Genomic DNA, 22,518 nt, shown 5'->3' on the forward strand with positions numbered 1-22,518 from the left:
ATATGCTTATTTTTGTTGACAAAGGGGTAAGAGAGGTATATGAATAATACTTACGCAAGACATTAAAATTTCAACATTTTCAAATATTTTTTGGTATACGATACTTCTAATTTAAAATCTAGGAAAAATAACTATTAAGTTTAGAAGCTGAAAAAGAATTATTTTTTTCAAATATTTTCAGAAGTCAAAAGTTTTTAAACAAAGAAGGCCTGGTTGGTAGGACGTTGGGCTCGTGTTCGTGTGAGCGTGAGTTCGAATCCTGCCGAAGAATCCCCGTGTATTCAATAGTGACTGGTGCACGTTAAAACTTTTCAGGGTCACAATGTCCTCAAGGTTTCCATAACAAATCAATGCCTCTGATGGTATTGAATTAGATATTTATTGTTCTCAGCTTCATGTCAAAATTACGATTTGTGGATGAATTAATGGGTCCTGCCAGTAAAACGGGCTGTGATGTGTGTGACTAAAGTCGTATTCTTGGCCATAGATGGCGCCACTGAAAAACAAGAAACGCATCCTACGCCTAAAAAATTCGCTTGGGTTCCCATAGCAGGCTTGCTGATATTGGCAAGTGGCATTAGTGACAGCAACAAACTTCTTGGGGAATTAGGGTGCATCATCAGAATTAAAAAGGCATTCGAACCCATGCGCTGAAAGGTCGTCGTACGCCGCTAGGAGTGCTTATCTATTATGATCTGACAACAACAGCAGCAACAAACCCAGAAGAAAAACATGTAAGAATAAATTGAATAAAACGTGATTTTTGTTTTATGATAAATTACCTCGCACATTAGAATTTAATCTTAAAACTAGTTTACTACATTAAAATCAAAGGAAAAAAAAACAGTTTCATAACTAATAAATTCTAGACTAATTTTGATAAAACCATACTTTTAAAAGATTTAGAAAACTGAAAAAATAATAGATTGCAAAGTATTTTACCGTGGAATCTCTCGATATTGGAATTTACTGCTCGTTCGGAGGTACAAATCGGAATTAAAATAACATTGCGTTTATGGAATGAGGGTTTGGTACATGTGGAACTTGGTCCGATTTGCTGCCCCTTTACAAAATTCAAACTTTAAAAAACGGACCTTTCACGAAATTTTAATTTTAAAAAATGGCCCTTTTACGAAATTTTCAAAAGCGGCCCCTTTGCCAAAATAAGTTATATATTTTATTTGAATTTTATTTTAAAATTAGATTTCGACAGCAAATGTCAAAGCTATATAAATACACAATTAATTTAAATATGATCAGTTTTGCATCGTTTTGGAAAATAGATTTCGGTTTAAAATCTAGAATAAAAAATTTTCGCATAAAAATTCGTAAATAAAGAGAGCAAAAAATGTCGTTATATTTATATTTTGATTTGTTTTAATTTAGTTAAAAAATTATTAGGATTTTCTTTTTCTTTTTTTTTTAAATTTTTTTTTCGAATTTAAATTTCTATTGACAAATACTAATATTTTATTTTTTTTAAAACAAATGATTTAATATAAATTATGGAGTAAATAAATGCAATTTAATTTTAGTTTTATATCGTTTAAGTCAGTGTTTCCCAAACTTATGACTTTAGTGTACCCTTTCTAAATTNAAAAAAAAATAAATCAATGCATGTTTTACTATAAAAAAATTGCACAAAAGTTAAAAATCACAACTGGCTGTTGACACCACTAATTATTAACTGTTAACTCTGCGAAAAATAGCTAATAGAAAAATACGTAATCGTAAATTTTCATGGCTAGCTTTGTTTTTAAATAAAAGTTTTTGAAACTTTCGTTTGTTGCAAGATATTTCACAAAAGAACGCGTACCCCAGCTAAACTGTTCTCGTACCCCCTGGGGATACGCGTACCACACTTTGGGAAACACTGGTTTAAGTCAATATCTTTCACATGAATATTGTAATTGAGCAAACTATAACTTATATAATATTTTACTATAATCGTAAATTTCGGAGCTTTTCTAACAGAAAAAAAGGTCATATCCGAATTTATACGTTTTTTCTTTCTTTCAATAAAATTAAATTTAATTTCATTCAAAATTCAAAGCTAACACCTCAGACAAGTTTGTAACCACAGACATCGTCCCTGTCCCTATTGCGTCATACAAACAAGTTTACCCCTTTCTTCACAGAGTGGGTGGGAACCGTCAGGGTTAGGGGAATTTCAAATTCACTGCAACGTGCGTTTACTGGTTTACTATTCACGCTCGTTCTGTGTTTTTATCTTTCATAAATGGCTTCTAAAAAGAAACAGTTGACGTTAAAAGAAAGATATAAAGCTTTATGGAAAGCTGAAGGAGAATATTTTCGATTTTGGTCATTCTTAGAACGATTTAAAGCTGGCAAAAGTGAAGTAAGTACATTTATTTACGCTTTATCTAAACCACGTGGTCCCTTCTGCTAAAATGTATACATGTGTACGTTGCTGCGTATCTCGGAGAACAAGAACATGCATTCTATTGGCTGCAGGCGTAGAATGATTTGTAACCCTAAAAGTATTAGTACGTTTTATTTTAATAATAATGAACGCATTTTTTATAAGCAAACGATTCTATAAATAATACGTTTTTTTTTAATGATAAGTGTATTTTTTGAAACAAGACAATGGAATATTTTTCAGACAACAAATTTTTTAACAACAGTGACTCATTAGTTGTGCGCGATTTAAAAGAAAATATTTACGTATTTTTTATTAACGAAATTTTTTTATTACGTTTTTCTATACATTAAAATCTAGTAGATTTGCTTGAAATAGAAATGTTGCTCTAGCTTATTGTTTTACACTTTAGCAAATTGATTTTAATATTCTAAGTTTGTAGAATAGTTAACTTCAGACTTTATACTTACATAAAAAAAAAGTAAATTTTTACATAATATGCACTTGACACTATATTTTTGCTTTTAAACATCCTGACCTAAACTTTACTATACAGTTTGCATGTATTTTAGTTGAATTGTTATGCAACTACGTAAAAAAATGTGTAAAACTGTTTTTAATAATGTATCGCAATCAGGTTTACTATTGAAATGTATTATATAAGTGTGTGTGTTTTTTGTGCCAAATATATAATTTATTAAAAGATATATTACAGTGGTTTTTGATATATGTGAATGAATAAATGGAACAAAAGGACATAAAAAGCGAATCAATATATGAGTGATTCCATTCATAGGCGAGTCAGTTTAGTTTTATCGACCTCGACAGCCACAATTTTTAAAAAAAAATTTTTAAAAAAAGGTTTATTACAATAAAAATACACCATAAAGTAAACTTAAGTTTAAAGCAGTTTGATTTATAATTCTTGATTACCGAGCTTAGCTTTACGGGAATCGAATTTGTATAGTAACTGATTACTTTATAATAATTACTGACTTATATTAAGGTTTTATATTTCCACAAGGTAATTAGTTGGTTAGTTATTAGTTTGCTTATATATGTCACTTCAATTGAATTCAATAAGTTTATGAAGTAGGTCGCTTTTTCACTTTGAATAATTCGAAAAATCAATAGTTTGTTTTGAATTGTTTCCATGAAGTATCTTGAAAGCAGGGTCGTTTTTAATTACCGGAACTTTTCCAGATTTTTTTTCTTTTTCAGCCAAAATTACATTCAATTTTCAAAATGGTGAGCATTTTTTTTTCTTCTTCTTTTAACTTTCTTGGCGAAAAACTAAAACGAGGCCAAATTTGACAGTTTGATTGCTGTTGATTTCTACCTTTTTTTTTCTTCTTGTAGACACAGCAAATTTCACCTGCGATGTATATGGTAAACAAAATGGCAACTTTTTAGGTCAACTTTGCCTCTTTTCTTTTTTCTTTTGGAAAGTTTACGGGCTTTCCTATATTTTCACTTTTGTGTGTTTACGATTGCTTGTAAAAATGTTTCGTATTGTTAGAGATCTAGAAATTCTTTTAGGTCGTAAATATGTACGACGGAATACTTTCATATGTTAGTATCTAAAAATTAGATGATTTGGCACGAAATCCGATGGAGTTTTATGTCGCCTTTGTTTTGAAACAGGATCTGCCTTCATATATACATGTGAATTTTTGATTTCGTGGAGCTATGATATTGAAGCAGCAGATTTGAGAATAAAAATATGAAGATTTATATTAAATATTTATCGATTAGGTATTTTATTATCTTGTGATCGTGTTTCTAAAATAAAAATGTGTCTTTATTGATTTAGAAATTTAAGTTAAATATAGATCAAGAAGAAATAGACCGATTATTTATTTGATAGTATTATTTCTTTTTTCAGTATTATTTTAAAAGCCGTAATACTTATTTGATTGTTTGAATACAATTTCCACTTCAAATTTTCGTCCTACGTACGCACGATCGTAATGTTGACTACAGTATATGTAGTCATTTCCTTAGTTACAGTGTGGGGGAAAGTAGACGTCGAAAATGCCAACCTTCATCTATCAAAAAATACCTCAAGATTAAATCAAGTTAGCATGTTTTATATGCTAGTGAATTGATGTTTAATAATTGTAGTGGTAGTTACGTCACAATACTCCCCCATCAGAGTTTTAAGAGTCAGGGATAGATTTTGATGAACGATGACCGTATTTGCGAAGGACTAGGACAGCTGTATTAAGTTCACCGGATTTTGAGCACTTGTGGTGAGAGCTGTATTAAGTTCACGGTTGTGTGGTTGAAACACGAAAACCTTCCACAGTTAGCCTGGCGGCAAAGGGACTCATGATCCATCTATCACTGAGGATATTTTATGCCAGCACTGTGGTCGGTGCAAGTCGGATGCAGAATTCGTATCGACCAGCCATCGATGGGATACGAACCCGGTTCATCTTATTGGGAGGCGCACGCTCTACGCCCTGAGCCACCACGGCTCATATAGATTTAGATTAATTTTATTTTTTAACCGTCGTTGAACAGCTGACCCAATTCTGGGTTTACGACTACTAATGTTTAACTCCATAACCTTGTAATTTTGAACCCAATCCAGAAGACAAGGAAACTCCTGGACCAGGTTTTGAGAGAAATTTGCCTATGTGGATGACTTTTTGGTAGATCTAATCCGCATTTGCGTTGCAAGGAGAGGAAAACCATGAAAACCTCCCACTGTTAGCCTGACGGCAAGGGGACTCTACCTCATGATCCGTCTACCACTGAGGATATTTTACATCAGCACTGTAGTCGGTGTAAGCCGGATGCAGTATTCGTATCGACCAGCCATCGCTGGGATTCGAACCCGGTTCACCTCATTGGAAGTCGAACGTTCTATCCCCTGATCCATCACGGCATTTAGATTTATTTAGATATTGCATGAAATAATTTGTTATGATTATCTAAACAAATATCGACTTAACTGTTATTTTTTTCTTTTATTAGGAAGCTCCGCCCCTGTTCGCTCTGCTTGCTAACTTCCGTTTTTTTTTCTTTTCTTTTTTAAGCATCTATATTTTCTACAAAAACACAGAATATTTAGTTTTAAAATTATACACTCATTATAGCTTTAAGTAAGAACATTTTGTTACCAAGTTATTCGTAACGAAATGGGCAATTACCTGGAAAATAAATCATCCGAACGTGAAAAAAAAAATAAGTTCAACATAAAGAACACAGAATGTGTGACTCAGTAAGATGAAATAAATGAGAATTATTTCATCTTACTGATTTTTTATTATTCATTGATGAATTCAAACAGAAAACGGTTCTTCTCGCTTTTTATTATTTTTATTTTTAAAAATAAAAATAAAAATTATACATTTTTTTTACTTTTAAAAATTTTACTATAACTGTTTAGATTTACTCTCTCTCTTTCTCTTTTTTTTTTGCTTTATTTTGATTGATACCTACTCCAGCGCTAGTTTATATTATAAAGGTCTGAGAAGAAAATAAATTTTCTGCAGCAATGGCTAAGTAGTCAATATTTAAAGCAAAACATTTGGAAAAAAAAATCAGAGTCGCGATGGCTCAGGAGCGTTCGCCTTTCAATGAGGCGAACCGGGTTCGAATCCAAGTCGATACGAATTCCGCATCCGGCTTGCATCGACCACATTGCTGACGTGAAATATCCTCAGTGGTAGACGGATCATGGGTTAGAGTCCCCTTACTGTCAGACTAACCGTGGGAGGTTCTCGTGGTCTTCCTCTCCATCTAACGCAAATGCGGGTTAGCTCCATCTAAAAGTCCTCTACGAAGGCAAATTTCTCCCAATACTCGATCCAGGAGTTCCCTTGTCTTCTGAATTGGGCTCAAAATTACAAGGCTATGGAGTTGAACATTAGTAGTTGTAAACCCATAAAATTGGATCGGCTGTTCAACTACTGCTTAAAAAAAAAAAAGAAAAGAAAAGAAAGAATTTAAATTTGCATTAGCTTACGAAATTTTTTTTTTGTCTGAGATAGTTCTGGAACTGAATATAGATGGCAGCACAAGTCACGTGATCAGTGAATGTTTGGTTTTATGTGTCATGTAATTTAGTTCTCTGTGTGTTAATGTCGCATTAAAGTTATAAAAACCGGCATGGTAATTCATGAGAGATTGTTTCCCCGAGAAGGAATCCTTTTACATGTTTTACATTCATTCAAACCAAATCAGAATTTCGAAACAAAATTTGCGTAACGTTTACAAATAAAGTGCCTCTATCAGCACATCAAATTTTAACCCCATAAGTTGTCTGTCTTTCAGCGAACTATAGATGGTACTATTTTCCCCCTCAAAATCTAACGGTTATTTATTCTCTCACAAATTACCAAATCTTAAATCTTTTAATTTCTTCGCACTCCCTGTACTTTTTTCTACATACCTACGTAATTTCAAGCTTCTAAGTCATAGATTTTGCTCCGCAAAGCAAAATGCAACGTAAAGGGGAAAAAAAGTGATAAAAATGAGGAAAAAAGCACTTAAAATTGCAATAATTTTGGAACAAGTTAGAATTTTAAAGAAACTCTGTGTTAAGTTCAGAATGAAATGTGGTCCAAAATTCAACCCTGCTATGTATCATGCCAAGTTTCAACACTGCAGTTGAATTCCAACGGCTTGTAGAGCGAACTGTATAGTATTTTTTCCAACAAGTTTAACAAATAGTAATTCTGTAATTAATTATCGAATGTTTTTTTTTATTCTATTGTATTCCTTGGACATTTTTCTACTCTCCTTTTTTATATTTTTATAACTGTCGTTGAACAGTCAACTCAATTTTTTGGTTTTACGACTACTAATGTTCAACTCCGTAGCCTTGTCATTTTGAACCCAAACAAGAAGACAAGGGAACTGCTAGATCAAGTATTGGGAGAAATTTGCCTTCGTGGAGGACTTTTTGATGGAACTAACTCGCATTTGCGTTATATGGTGAGGAAGACCACGAGAACCTCACAAGGTTAGCCTGACGGCAAGGGGACTCTAACCCATAATCCGTCTACCACTGAGGATATTTCACGGCAGCACTGTGGTCGGTGCAAGCCGTATGCGGAATTCGTATCGACTGGGATTCGAACCCGGTTCGCCTCATTGGAAGGCGAGTGCTCTATCCCCAGAGCCATCACGGCTCTCGAATGAATATATTGAAGATAACAAATATCAGAGTTGTATTATAATGTCCACTAACCAAATACCCAACGGCGATGGAACCAACGGAATGAGGCGACCCAACTCGGGTCGCCTCATTCTCAACACACCTTTTTTTTTATATCCGTCGTTGAACAGCCGACCCAATTTTGGGTTTACGACTACTAATGTTCAACTCCGTAGCCTTGTAATTTTGTACCAATCCAGAAAACAAGGAAGCTCCTGGATCAGTACCCCCAGAGGTATTGATTTGTTATGGGAACATGGGGGACTTTACGACTTGACAGATTTTAACATGCATCAGTCACCATTTACTACACGGGAAGTCTTCGGCCGGCAGGGATCGAACCCACGAACTTTTGGACATGGGCCCAGTATGGGACACACTTTTGTAGTTTCAAGTTTCTAAGGTTTATAATTTTTGCGCAACGAAACGAAGCGTAGCGTTCAGTTGAACACCAAAAACGTCGGCGACGGCCCTTACCATTTTTTTAATATAGAAATATAAAATAGAGACTGTGCAATTATTTCTTGGTATTACCTGAAAAGGATTATGCATGACATTATATCTCACGGGGTCTTTCTTATTTTTAGGGTCCTAATGGCTTTGAAGAGCTTAGAAAATCAATCAAAGAAGGACAAGATTTTACTAAAGACATGGCAGCAATTCTTCATGAAAGGTAAGAGTCTATACAATTTCCTTACACTGCCAGAAACTTTGCAGCGTATTGAACAATAGAACCGTTGCTGCAGCTTTAACGAGAAGCCTGGGTGAACCGTACGATCGTGTAGTAAATGAATCTTTGTTATATTAGCTTACAAGACACTATGGTTTCACTTAAACTGAAACGCCGTTGTAAAATTCAATACTTCAATAAAGTTGAAGAAAATTTTCGCGATGTTATGGTTCAACATAGAATTTATTTTTCGGAAAGTGAATAAATTCATAATGAACAACACATGTACACATATGGTATCCAAACGTTCATGTTTTGTGTATTATGAATTATATATGATGTTTATTCCTTTGCCGATCGGGAAGACAGCGTTAAAGACTTTTAATTCGTCCATAAGCCCCTCGGATGTGTAAATGTGCGCTGTCCTTTTCTTTTTTTTGTCTTTTTTTTCTGTTTGTGGAAAAGCCAGTGAGCCATTTAGGGAAATAACGGTGCCTTACGAAACTACACTATTAAGTTACACTAAGTTGTGAAACAACACTGTTAGAAATTTTAAAACGTGTCGAATCAGTATCATCTAAATTTAGCTGCAACTTTAATCTGGTAAGTTTAACCATGATATCGCGCTTCTTGCTTTTGGTTAGTGATGGTTCAAGCAGAATGGAAACATGGCTAAATCTACACCTTCGTAAGGTTAAAGCAAATTTTCACTCTATATTATGATATAAGATATCGACATCATGGTTCAACGTTGATCCCATTTTTATTATGATTCATATAATGAGAAGAATGGGTTCAACGTTGAACCCATTTTCATTATGATACATATAATGCGAACAATGGGTTCAGCGTTGATCCCTTTTTTATTATGATACATGTAATGAGAAGAATGGGTTCAGCGTTGATCCCTTTTTTATTATGATACATGTAAAGAGAAGAATGGGTTCAACGTTGAACCCATTTTTCTAATGATATATATATATATATATATATAATGAGAAGAATAGGTTTGTAGTGTTTCTACCACTACAAAATTCCAATTCCAATTCACTAGTATATAAGACATGTTAACTCGATTCTATGTCGGAGTACCTTTTCATAGATGAAGGTTGACATTGTCGATATCTACTCTCTCCACTTTTCCAATGTAGGGGTGGTAGCTATCGACAATGTCAACCTTCATCTATGGAAAGGTACATCGAAGTTAATTGGAAGAATCCCTACATAAAGTTCACAGAATTCGAAAGCAAGTTGAAAACTTAAAAGAGCTTGAACTTGTATCCCAGAAAGCTTTAAAGAGACCAAACTTGAAAACGAGTTGAGCATCAGCATTGGGCTGATGCACAACTTGTTTTCCAGTTAATTTAATCCTTGTTCGACATTCTTGAACCCTTAAAGTGTCCTCACTTAGATAATGATAATCTTGTAATCTGGACTCAAGTATGTTTTACCGTGTAGTCATCTTTAACGTTTTTTTACCCACCAACCAATTACACTCTGTAAACTGTTTCAGTTCTGTTGGATAATAAATCAATATTTTCCATAAATATTCGTATAACTTTAAATCTTAAAATTTTTCGCGGTCGCTCCGCTGATTTGTCCTCAAATCACTTAAATAAATAGAATCACCTTAGCCTTACACAAGGGCGTGAGACAGATGTCGATATTTTTTATTTATTTATTCATTTTTTTATTTTATTTATCCTGTATCAAATACCTGCTTACACGACACGATCATCCAGTCAATTACCCTTTCATCTTACTTTATTCTTGATTAAAAACTAAAAGTAAATGATAATGATTACAATTAGATATAAACACGCTTAAGTGCCATAAAAATGCCTACGTTGATAACATCTGTCTGTATAATCATAAAAGTACCATTCATCACGTAAAAAGTAATTGTTTTTGAAGCACTCCATTGCCTTTATCCCACTCGTAAACCTCCACACCCATTCTCGAAGTTTTCATTTAAGATAAGAACTTCGTATCGAAGCTTAGTGACAACAAGCGCGAGCATCGGGTGACACCGAATTACCTCGCACGTTTCTCTTGTAACCTTCAAACACTTTCACAGGAGTATTGTGAAAGACACAAGTGGCAACGGTCTTCAAAACAAAAGAAAATTGACGATAATTTTCACTGGTGGGCAGTGAGGGTGGTGTGCTGCGTAACACAAAAGAAAGATTTGTATCGTCTCGTAAACATCCCTTAAAATTCTTTTATGCAAGTGACTAATAATTCGTATTTGATTTTGCCATTTTGCGATAAGAATGTATCTAAAATTTCTGAGGAACGAGAACAAAAAGCAGCCTCTTTGTCCCCATGGTCATTTTGATAATTTGATAAGCGAGAGGTTTTGATGTTGATTCTTTGGTAATTTACTTTACGCAATCGCGAAATAATCTGCATGCATGCCTTGCTATTTTATTAACGGCATCATGATTGTGACATACTGTTATTATTTTAATCTGATAATTTAGTACTGGGTTCCCCAAAGTCATATTGGCATAAAGGCTGTGCATCTTTTCTATCATGACATTTAACTCTCTTTGATTTCGACGATGTTTGAGGCATTTCTATGTCTAAAATATACAGATGTATACTAATATATAAATATTAGACTTTTTTTCTATAACATAGTCTATTTGAGGGTGTAAAGGAGCTTGTATCATTTTTCATGATGTTTTAATATAATAGCGATAAGAAGTCACCTCATTGATAATGGCCATGGCAAACATAGCTAATTAATTGTTTATATTTCTTTTCAAATTTTATTTTGTTTATTGATATTGCATAATAAACTAATGGCATCATCATACATCGTTTCTGAAAATGCTTAGCATCGAACAATTATAAATAGATAAACCATTTAGCCATTTTAAGTCAATTTTAAGTTGTACGTAATGCTGAAGAAGTATTAACTTATTCCTCTTATTATATACTTCTATATTTTAACACTTTCGGTATAATCGATATGGTAATTTTCAAATTTACAATATTATTGTTTTACGGATATATGTTTGAACGTTTCGGTTAGTGTATTTTTGAAAGAATATATGTATGAAAGTTCTAAGGGAAGCATAACTATATTTTGTTTGTGCAAAATTCTATTTAGATCAGATAACTTTTACAGTTTACGAAGAAATTAGCATTGACAGTAATCTTACTATCCTTTCATTATTTAATCTGTTAATGTTAAGATTTGAAATTTATCGAGTTTTTGTGAATGAATATTCATCATTTGTTTAATTATTCACAAATGAAAATTGGAAAATCTGTTACAAATACACTCGTACGTATTAATACGTACGTGTTCAATAATGCGTATATATTTTATTTCGTTTTGAAAAAAATGGCATTTTTATATGATTTACTTATTTGTGTGTCCTGACTAAGAAAAATCTATCAAGGTTGACAAAAGCGAGGAAAATAATGAAATGAGGAAAGTATTCAACGACAATATCATAAAATATCAAAAACAATATCAAATAAAAATAAATTTTATTTTTACTCACTTTTTCTAATTTTATTTATTTATTTTACATGAGGATATTTTATTCTTAAAAGTTCTGACAACTACTCCATATAGTTTAAAATTCTACATCCATATTCTACCAAATATTAATTTAAGATGATGGCTTCGGCTTTTTATGCCTTTGGTGTAATTGCTCATTAAAATTATTCTTATTCACTGTAACTGCTCTAACCTGTATTAAAATATAAACTTTCTTACATAAATTATTTTTTATTTACTCTAATACAAATTCCATTTATCCTAACTGTATTCTAATTTGTTCAAAACTAAAATTTTTTCTACAGTTCTGGTTCAAAATCAGCATTTTTTCGCAAAAGCGTATTGGACTTGCCTCAAATAATTTCAGAGCTTATAGCAACAGATTTTAAGTGTCATTTTTGAGTCAGTGTCATTTTGTCATCAACACTTCTCAGGGAAAGATCTTTCTTTTTTCTTAATTCTTAAAGTGCCAGTGTACGAGAAAATTTGGAGTAGATGAAGGTACCAATTCTTCCCATTTGACAATATACAATCGAAAAATAACCTTAACACCTGTATTTTGGCAGTTAATTTAAACTCTAATAGGCTTAAAATTACGGCTCCAACTGTTTAAATGAGTATGAGTATATATTTTTTAAAAAGGCGTATTCTTTGTTGCCCTCTGCCAACGAGTTAATTTTGAAGCTAGCTGGTGTGTCACTAATTAGAATCTTCATCACCTCAGCTTTGTTACAAAAATTGGTTCTGTAGTAACTATGTTGTGCATGTGCACATGACCGTGTGCTGTGCTACGTGAAAATGCTAAATCCCCTAAAGCAGGAAGTGCACAAATATGTGACGTAAGCCACAGAACAGAGCACAACTATTCATGTCCACGTCCTTGCATAACAATTTATGTCCAGGTTGCGATGATAATTTTATATGCTGTTAATAATGTTTTCCCCCATTATGTAGACATTTATGCATAGTTAGATATTTTTCGTTGATTTAACTTGTTTCTTTTCCTTGTTTTGGTTTTGTTATTTTGAAATTATAGTTTGAAAAATAAAATTATTCATCGTTTAAAAAACTTACTTTTATTTTTTCTTTTAACTCCGTTCTTTTGAAGTCATAGTTTGAAAATTAAAATTATTAATTATTTAAAAAAAATTTTTTTTTTTTTTGGTTCCGTTCTTTTGCAATTATAGTTGGCAAAATAAAATTATTCATCGTTTAAAATGCTTACTTTCCTTTTTTCTTGTGGTTCTATTCTTTTAAAATTATAGTTTTCAAAATAAAACTTTTCATCATTTAAAAAACTTACATTCTTTTATTCTTTTGGTTCCGTTCTTTTGAAATTATAGTTTGCAAAAGAAAATTATTCATCGTTAAAAAATCTTACTTTCCTTTCTTCTTTTGGTTCCATTCATTTGAAATTATAGTTAGCAAAATTAAATTATTTATCTTTTAAAAAGCTTACTTTTCCTTTTTCTTTTGGTTGTATTATTTTGAAATTATAGTTTGCTATAAAATAAAATTGCTTTCTTTTCTTATTTTGGTTCCGTTCTTTTGAAAATATAGTTTACAAATAAAATTTTTCATCGTTTAAAAAAATGGTAATAATTTCACTTATAAGAGCTATTTTTTTAAAGATACCTGCAAAACATCAGCTATAATTTGAGTTCTTAGGTCTAAATTTATCCCTTAATACATATTTGGCTCTTAGTTTTGAACTCATTCCTAGGTAATAATGATATTTTAATTGAATTAAATTGTTTCTAGGATTAGTAAGCTAAAAGCACTAGAAATTCATAACAGTAGTTAGTTTTCGAACAGTAAATAAATAAGCGTTATTTCTGAAGGAATAAATTTCATTTTTATGTAACTCTGCCTCTTTCCCTTTCGTTATCTTTCTTTGCATTTAGATTGATTTATTCCATTCACTTGGGCTAAGGATAGATTTTGAGGATGACAGAGGGACAGATGGGGGAAATCAGAGTCGCCATTTGAATGAATCACGTGATTGCCCAACCTTTTCCAGCTTCATCAAAAGCTTTATTGATGATACATACTTACATCCATGTACTTAAGTTGAATATGACATTCGGAAGCAAAGCATACGTAATCACATGACGTGTTGTGTTTGAAAAAAAAATCGAATATGAGAGCACGATATTTTTTATCAGCATAATACTAATTAATAAATAAGTTTTCTAAAGTTTTAAAAAAATGATTTAATCAATTTTCGGTGCCCGACTACCATGAATAGACTAATTTATTTCGAACCATTTCAAGTTAGACTAATATCTTATTCACCTGTATGTAACTTTTTTTTGTTTGAGTAGTTTTTGCTTAATATAAGCTTACGTATTACAAAATATCGATATAATGCTATTAAAATTACCATAATTTAATTGTTATTTTAATTTAAAACTTGGCTTTCAGTCTGTTTTTAACCCTTTGACGCAGAATTTTTATTAATCATATTTTTTTTATTAATTTAGATCAAAGTAAGTGAACAATATTATATTTAGTAATTTAAAAATTTTTTGGTAATGAAATACAGCTTCGAACACAGATGTCCCTTTCTGTGTTAAAGGTAAACTTTTCCAAACACGGCTCACTTGCAAACAATAATTTTTGAAATTTACACTTATTTGCAGTTATTTAGATTTAAGAGAAACAGTCATCTATCATTGAAATTTGTTTAATTTGCAAAATAAATTATTGATGCATTTTTGGATTTGAAAGAAGAAGAAAACTTTTTAGATCTACATTTTTTGGATTTTATATTTTGGAACAAATATAACTCCGAGAATCTAACAATTTTTTTTGTAACTATTAGAATGTTTTTTTATAATTAAAAAATACCAAAATATATTTTTACTTGTATTAGAGCGTAAGAAAAAAAACACATATAAAAGAGGCACCGCTGTCCCATATCTGCTCAATGTGTTAAGACACAGTTATTGAAAGCATAATCATGAAAAAAAATTCTCAATAACTAAAATTTAAAACCTTTTTAGAGCGTGAATTGTTGTGTTAGAAAATTTTTATTTTTCACCGTGCTTTTCAGTGTTATGGTGCTTAATTTTTTTTAATTTTTTTTTTTTTTTTAGCGAAAGTGGATAATGAGGGTCAAATCTTAAATTATCAGATTTTTTTATTATCAATTATCGAAGTTTTTATTTTATTTATCTATTTATTTTAGTTAAGTTTTTTATTTCTATTTTATTGTAATTTCTGTAGCGTTTGCCTCAATTTACCGAAAAACAATTCTAAGTATTTTCATGTTTATTTTTTGTTTCCTTTCCTAGAAACCAATTTATAATTACAAATATGAATTGTTTATTAATAAAACTTATTCGCCGAACTGCCTTAAACAATTTAAATTTCCATATTAAGTCATCGTTTTCCTCTTAATCATTTACTATTCCGAGAAACGGCTAACTGAATATTCGTTAAAATAGTTGTTAAATGAAAATAGTTAATAGTTAGAAATAGTTTTAATAATGCAAAAATATAAATTTATTGTTGCATTGTTGTTTTATCATTATTATTCTTAAATTAAGTTTTAAATCCGACAGTTAAATTTGCTGTCCTTATCCTATTATCTAGATAGTTATGAATTTGTTTTCTGGTGTATATACATAAGCTGGAAGTGATTAAATAAGCCTTATTATGGTTTACTTTGAAATGATAACTCAAAAGAACTGCTATAAGCGCTGAAAATGGTTATTATGGAAACATTATTCTGTATAAAAGAATATTATTATTTTTATTTGAAAAGCGCGATAGGAAATAATAATGAATATTTTATAAATGCTTGTTTTTTTTAATAAATTGTTCAATATGTTATTAGAAATTTTATAGTTTCCTTTAAAGGAGGCAATTTCTATTTCATTGGTATTTCACCGAAATAATTTCATAAATTTAACTGCAAGATTAAATAAATTATGAATAAATTAGGATCTAAGTATAATAAGAGGTTTCAAAATTCATCATTGGTTATAAAAAGTGCTGACTCGCGGAACCCCTTCCACGGAACCCTAGGGTTCTATGGAACACCATTTGGGAATAGCTGACGTAGATAGCTAATTCCACATCTCTTAATCTATCATAATTGTTTTCATACATTACACATTAGCCTTCAATTTGGTTGTATTACGAGCAGGATATAAACTAAATTTTGTTTTTAATTAAAAATTAGAAAGAAATATCTCTTACTTTATACACTAGGAAAATGAAATTTCATTATAAATTAAAATCAATATTAAAAAAATTAGTTATGGTGTTTCGTTTAATAATATTGTTTTCTTCCACTTCTGTTTCGTATAGATTAATTCTTGATGAGGATTTTAAAAACAATCTTTCGAAATTATCCTTAATAAACAAAAACTACTAGACAATTCATATAGAATTCAAATAAAAACGAATACGTAGATAGCTATATATATATACGTATGTAGAAACGAATATGAAGAACGTTTATGTAGATAACTAATTCCATATCGCTTAATCTGGCATAATTGCTTTTAAACTTAGTACATTAAGCTTTCAATTCGTTAATATTACGAACACTAAAGTTTTTTAATTAAAAATTGGTAAAAAATAACTCTTAGTTTATACACCAGGAAAATGAAATTTTAAGATAAATTGAAATCAATATAAAAATTAGTTATCGTGTTTCTTTTATTAATGTTCGTTCTTTTCCACAACTGTTTCGTACAAATAAATTTTTGACGAAGATTCTAAAAACATTGTTTCAATAATTTGTAATTAATAAATAGTTAATAATAATTAATTAATTAATTTCTAGCTGCTTCATATAGAATTGAAATAAAAAACTAATTTGTAGATAGATATATAGATAGGTATGTAGAAACGAATATAAAGACGAAGATAGATAATTCCACATCTCTTAATCTGTCATAATTGCTTTCAAACTTATCTTATTAGTCTTCAATTACGAACAGATTATATGTTGAATTTTACTTTTAATTAAAAATTGAAAAGAAGTATATCTTTGTTTATACGCTAGGAAAATAAAATTTCAGGACGATGGAAATTCATATAGAATTCTATAAATATAGATGAAATTCATGTTCATGTTCTTTTCTATTCATTTTGTATTATAATAAAAACGATGCAGCTTCTTCTTAAAGGCAACTTTGATGCTTTAAGAGATTCCTCATAATTGCATTCAGTCATTAACTCGTTTTTAATCACGTGTGGATTATGCACCTATAAAATTATGCTTCCAGATCTTGATGTCTAATTAAGGTTAAGAATTTTTTTCTTAAGTGCATCAGCATCCACTTTCGAATGATGTAATTGATCTCCGAATTTTTTTATTTTTTCCTGCGTGGTTGTAAGATGAGGGTTTGGAATCCTACTTAAACCACTTTTATCGACCTTTTAAAGTCGAGAAAGTTTCGGTCGAAATTCTTCCGACGAATTTTGTAGAAGCCTTCATCTCCTTTCATTGTGAGAAGAAATCATGCCATAATTTTCTATTTTTCGATTCTGTGAAAGCCTATTTTTGATTGACGCGAAAGCTGTCTCAAGGTCCTCTTCTGACGATGTTTTAATAGATGTAATTCGAAATAGTCTTGTCACCATGCGCGACACATCGAAAATATTTAAAAAAATATTTAACAAAAAAAAATGGCTTAGTGAAATTAAAACGTAGGAAAATATTGCTAGGCGAAACATTGTTTAATATCTGAGAGATTAGGATATTTAAAAAAAAAAAGAAAAAAAACATTTCGATTTATCTAATATGCATCGATTGTTGATAACGATATAAAACGATCGTGGCGAATATTATTATTGAAGAGTAATATCGACAACAATTAAATCGCAATTATTATTCACAACTATAAATATCGAATAAGTTTAAAAAAGGAGTAATACCGATAACGGTACTTATTGAGTGCGATATTTTGTTTTATTTTATTTTATAACCGTCGTTGAACAGCAGACCCAATTTAGGGTTTACCGATGTTCAACTCTGTATTCTTGTAATTGTGAATCAAATCCAGAAGACAAGAGAACTCCTAAATATTGGGAGAAATTTTGCCTTAATGGAGGAATTTTTTTGGTGGAACTAACCCACATTTGCGTTACATAGAGAGGAAGATGACGAAAACCTCACACGGTTAGCCTGGCGGCAAGGGGATTCTAACCCATGATCCATCTATCACTGAGGACATTTTACGTCAGCACTGTACACGGTGCGAGCCGGGTGTGGAATTCGTATCGACCAGCCATTGCTGGGATTAGAACCCGGTTCACCTCATTGGGGGGCGAGTGCTCTATCCCTTAAATGAATGCGATATTATCGTGAGAGTTGATAAATTTAATTTCGAACGAAAGAATTGATCATTGTAAAAATAATGCAGATTAGTCAAAGTGAGAAAATTTCGCGATATAAAATTTATTTTATAACCGATGTTTAACAGTCAACCCATTTCTGAGTTTACGACTATCAATGCTCAACTCCATAGCCTCCTAATTTTGAACCCAACATAGAAGACTAGAAAAGTCCTGGATCAAGTATTGGGACAAACTAGTTTTCTTGGAGGACTTTTTGATGAAACTAATCAGTATTTGCGTTACTTGTGGAAGAAAAATACGAAAACCTGCCACTGATTCTAACTCCTGATCCGTCTACCACCGAGGGTATATATTACCACCATAAGTATATATATATGTAATACACCTACATTGAATTACTAGTATGAAACTTTGTTCATTTAGCATTATAAATTGTACTTGGCAAGTTTTGAAGAACGACTCTAATTATTGCAGCATAAATATTTTTTTATAGAGCATGTTTTATTACAGCTGCTATAATTTTCCTAAAGTTTTGCTCTGCCAACAATGTTGAACAATAACGTTATACATTATATAATGATTGTAAAATGCCATTTATTTTATTTTTATTAAATTTAATTGACTTCCTTGTTCGTTGACAAGGAAGTTAAATAAAATTAAATAGTCATTCGCTGCAGTCTCTTTCTAAATTAATGTTAATAAATTTTGACATTTAAAACAGTTAAATCAGTTACTGTTATTATTATTTATTTTAGCATCGTTATGATTTTTTTTAAATTTAGCTCTTCAGAAAATTTATTTTTAACGGGAAATAAATTCAGGAATCAAAAGGAATTTTTTGAGAGTACTCAATCTTTTTGCTATTATCTCATCTCAGTAATTGCCAAAACTTTTCTTTTTTAATCAGCCATTATATTATCCCTTTATAATATGTGAATATGCGAGTTTCTTAGTATGAATAATAAGAAACTTGTCGAAACTTTGTGCAGAAATAAAAAAATATATATTTTCAGCGGATGCTGCTGTAAAAAAAATGTCTTTTTACTTTTAAAATTATTTGATAGGAAAAACATGAAAGAACATGTTTCTAAATATTCAAGTTGAAACTAATATAAATGAGAAAGAGAATCAACCCTCTAATTAAAAGAAAAAGAAAATTTTAATCATTATTCCTATATATACAGTATAATCACATCATACAGTATAATCACATCATACAGTATAATCACATTTAAAAATTAAAGCTAAATCTCAAATAAATTACTTATTAAGAAAATCATGTACGGTTCATATATTTTTAAGTTGAGCTTTCGCAAATTTTAATGGACGTTTTCTTAACACTACGTTTTTCATTTTCTCAATCACTATAAGCTCATGCATGTAGCTTTCTTGTTCCAATTACACAGAAGTCTTTTTTTAAATTGTATTTTGCTTACATCTTTTGATTAATAAGTAGTGAAACCCCGACTTTTTTTTGTTGCTTTCACTAATTATCGGTCGCCATTTTCCTTTAAAGAAAAATTCACGTAACGGATACTATATTTATATGCTAACCTAAGTTTTTATAAAAATTTATGTGTAGTTTGTACTCTGTTGTTTTTTCTAAATGTAATATTCTTCTTTTAGATCTGAACTAGAAATAACATATGCTAAACATTTGTCGAAATTAGCTGCTAAGATAAACAAGGCAACTAGATTAGTACTGGGGTATGATACAATTTTTTCTTCTTCTTGAAATAGTATTTAAAGAATATATTGCAATCATTTAATAACATGAATGTTATATATTTGTAGGACAACTCAACATGCCTGGCAGGAAGTCGCTCTTCAAATGGAAAATGAAGCCGACACTCACAGGTACGATAGACACCTTGTAGTTGACTTCATTTAGTTTCACGTAAAAAATATTCGTTGAATTATATAATACTTATACAATATAAATATAATCAGTTCCTAATTTGGAAAGTGACATTTTTAGTTTATTTTTTGTCGAAATGTACAATTTTAAGAAAGTTATATACAACAGGAGGGAGCGTAAATGTTGTGACAAACTTGGTCGGTAGGACGTTGGTCTCGTGTTCGCGAGAGCGTGAGTTCGAATCCCGCTGATCGAAGAACCCCTGTGTATTAAATGGTGATCGGTGCACCTTATATCTGACCGAGTTGCAAAGTCCTCCAAGTTCCCATAAGAAATCAATATCTCTGGGGGTACTAAATTGGAGATTAATCGTTCTGTGGTTTTGGTGAAAATGACGATCTGTAGATGAATGAATGAATTCTCCCTGTAAAACGAGCTGTGACGTGTGTGTGTGGCTGAAGTCGCATTCTTGGCCATAAATGGCTCCCCTGAAAAACAAGAAACGCACCCTCTGCTTTAAAAATTCATTTGGATTCCCATATCAGTCTTGATGATATTAGCAAGTGGCATTAGTAACAACAACAAACTTCTTGAGGAATTTGGGTACATCATCAGAATTAAAAAGGCATTCGAACTCATGCGTGGAAAGGTCGTCGTACGCCACTAGGAGTGCTTCTCTATTATGATCTGTTTTTTCGTGTTTTTCTGAACAGGTCATATTAGGGGAGCGTCCCTAGATGTGTATGACGTTATTTCTGCCCTAGGCAACATTTCCGGACATGGGTTCCTATGCAATTTAATCTTGATCATGTGCCCTATCTCGCCTGGAAGTTTGTAGTAGCATTTACGCAACCCCATGCTTTTTAACGTTTTCAAACTTGTACTTGTCGAAAAAAATAGACTAAAAATATCATTTTAAAAAACTGCAGCTTTAGGCGAAAAACTAATTTCAGATTTGAATACACCTGAATTAGGCAAGATCAAGTTTTTATTTTAAATGAATAAATAAATACATAAAATTTAAAAAGAATTTTGTTGTAATACATTTAAAAAAAAGGAATAAGTTTTTTGCTAAAAAAAATACTTCAATTATTTTGTCAAATTTCAAAAATTCTTATTAAAAATATTCTTGTCTTAATAATATTTCATTCAATATAAAAATAATTTCATATAATAATGAATTTAATATGACAATTTATTCACTATGTAATTCATTAACTATAATAATTCATTCAGTCATTTTAAAAGTATTAGTCAAGATAATATTATTTTCATACTTATTTATTGAAAATATTCTGGTTTTATTTTACTATATTGTAATGCAAGTTATATTGATTATTGACTCTGGTGCTTCGGTCCAATTTACCTTGAGCGCTGAACCATGAGAAAACACCTGGCTAATCCCTAAATAACCTTTCCTTCGGTAAATAATATTAAATGTTAGTAAACCTTGAATTGTATACTTTTTATAACTAATCTCGATATAAACTATATTTTTATTGCATTGATAAAAATTGTAATCAACTCAAGATTTACGAATCTACTTATTCCTATTTTATTACATTTTTCCTTTTCATTTAATTCATTTTAGTAAAACTAGCTAATATTTATTTACATAAATATAACTGGAAGAATTGTGATCGTATTTTGCAGTTTGGGTGTGTTAATGTTTAATTTCAAAATTACAATATTAAATAAATAACGGAACTATTTCATACTTCGCTGATTGTTTTCAAACTAAATTACTCTATATTTTGTTCTGTTAAAAATTATCCTACCAAATTGTTTGACTTTTTTTGCATTGTTTTAATTTTATTATTCCATTTTTTAGGGGAAAAATATCTATAAAATTATTAATTTCTTTTATTGTTCAAAATATACCTATATATTATAATTTTTTTTCGATGTTTAAAGCACCTGTACTGTCGTACAAATGAAATAACGTAAGTGCCTTACAATAAATCTCGAAAAAAGTGGCTTAGCAACTATTTTCTTTCTATTGCTAATAGTACTATGAACGCTAAAATAAAATTTCAAAAAGCTGATGAAACAAAATTTAATTTTGAAGAAAAAAATCTTTTGCTATGAGAGATCTTATACAGAAATGCCAAATATATAAAAATCCTAATTTTGAATTTTGTATCGCTTACGTATATTTTTCTTTTGCACGGCAGTATACCAGCCTTTCAGCCCTTCAATGGGTAGATAAAAAGAGTACCCAGCGAGCTTGGGGACTAAATAACTACTGGGGGATCCACGTTCGGTTGACCACCCAAAAGGGATATCTGCCGCTGCACCATAGAGGCCGTGGTCAAGAAAACTGAGATGGACACAGTAGGCCTTGGCCCTCCATGGGTTGTCTAGTGGGCTATTTTAGTTTATAACACTTATACAGCGAAATTAAAAATGTTTTTTTTTTTTTTAGTAATTTGAATGTGACTTTTTTTTTCAGGTCATTTTCTAGCAATTTAGAGGATGATGTTGTCAAACCAATTAAATTATTAATAGAATGCCAACATAAGCAAAGGAAATTTGTAAGTTTTTTTTAAAATTATTAATGATAAAAAAAAAAGTTGTTTTTCTAATTACCTAACATTATATA

The 22,518-nt window shown here is 30.8% G+C and overlaps 1 protein-coding gene across 1 annotated transcript in view; it reads left to right on the forward strand.

Annotated features, from left to right (window-relative positions):
• The first annotated feature begins 2,159 nt into the window (after window positions 1–2,159).
• The window catches only part of LOC107443484 (Nostrin), a 43,766-nt gene continuing 23,407 nt past the window's right edge, over window positions 2,160–22,518 (forward strand). Inside the window, exons 1-5 of the mRNA XM_071184065.1 lie at window positions 2,160–2,359; window positions 8,141–8,226; window positions 19,685–19,765; window positions 19,853–19,915; window positions 22,369–22,450. Coding sequence (XP_071040166.1) covers window positions 2,240–2,359; window positions 8,141–8,226; window positions 19,685–19,765; window positions 19,853–19,915; window positions 22,369–22,450 — 432 coding nt within the window. The 5' untranslated portion in view covers window positions 2,160–2,239. The remainder of the gene's footprint in view (window positions 2,360–8,140; window positions 8,227–19,684; window positions 19,766–19,852; window positions 19,916–22,368; window positions 22,451–22,518) is intronic.

This window comes from Parasteatoda tepidariorum, chromosome 8 (genome assembly GCF_043381705.1).
Source record: "Parasteatoda tepidariorum isolate YZ-2023 chromosome 8, CAS_Ptep_4.0, whole genome shotgun sequence".
Classification (NCBI taxonomy): domain Eukaryota; kingdom Metazoa; phylum Arthropoda; class Arachnida; order Araneae; family Theridiidae; genus Parasteatoda; species Parasteatoda tepidariorum.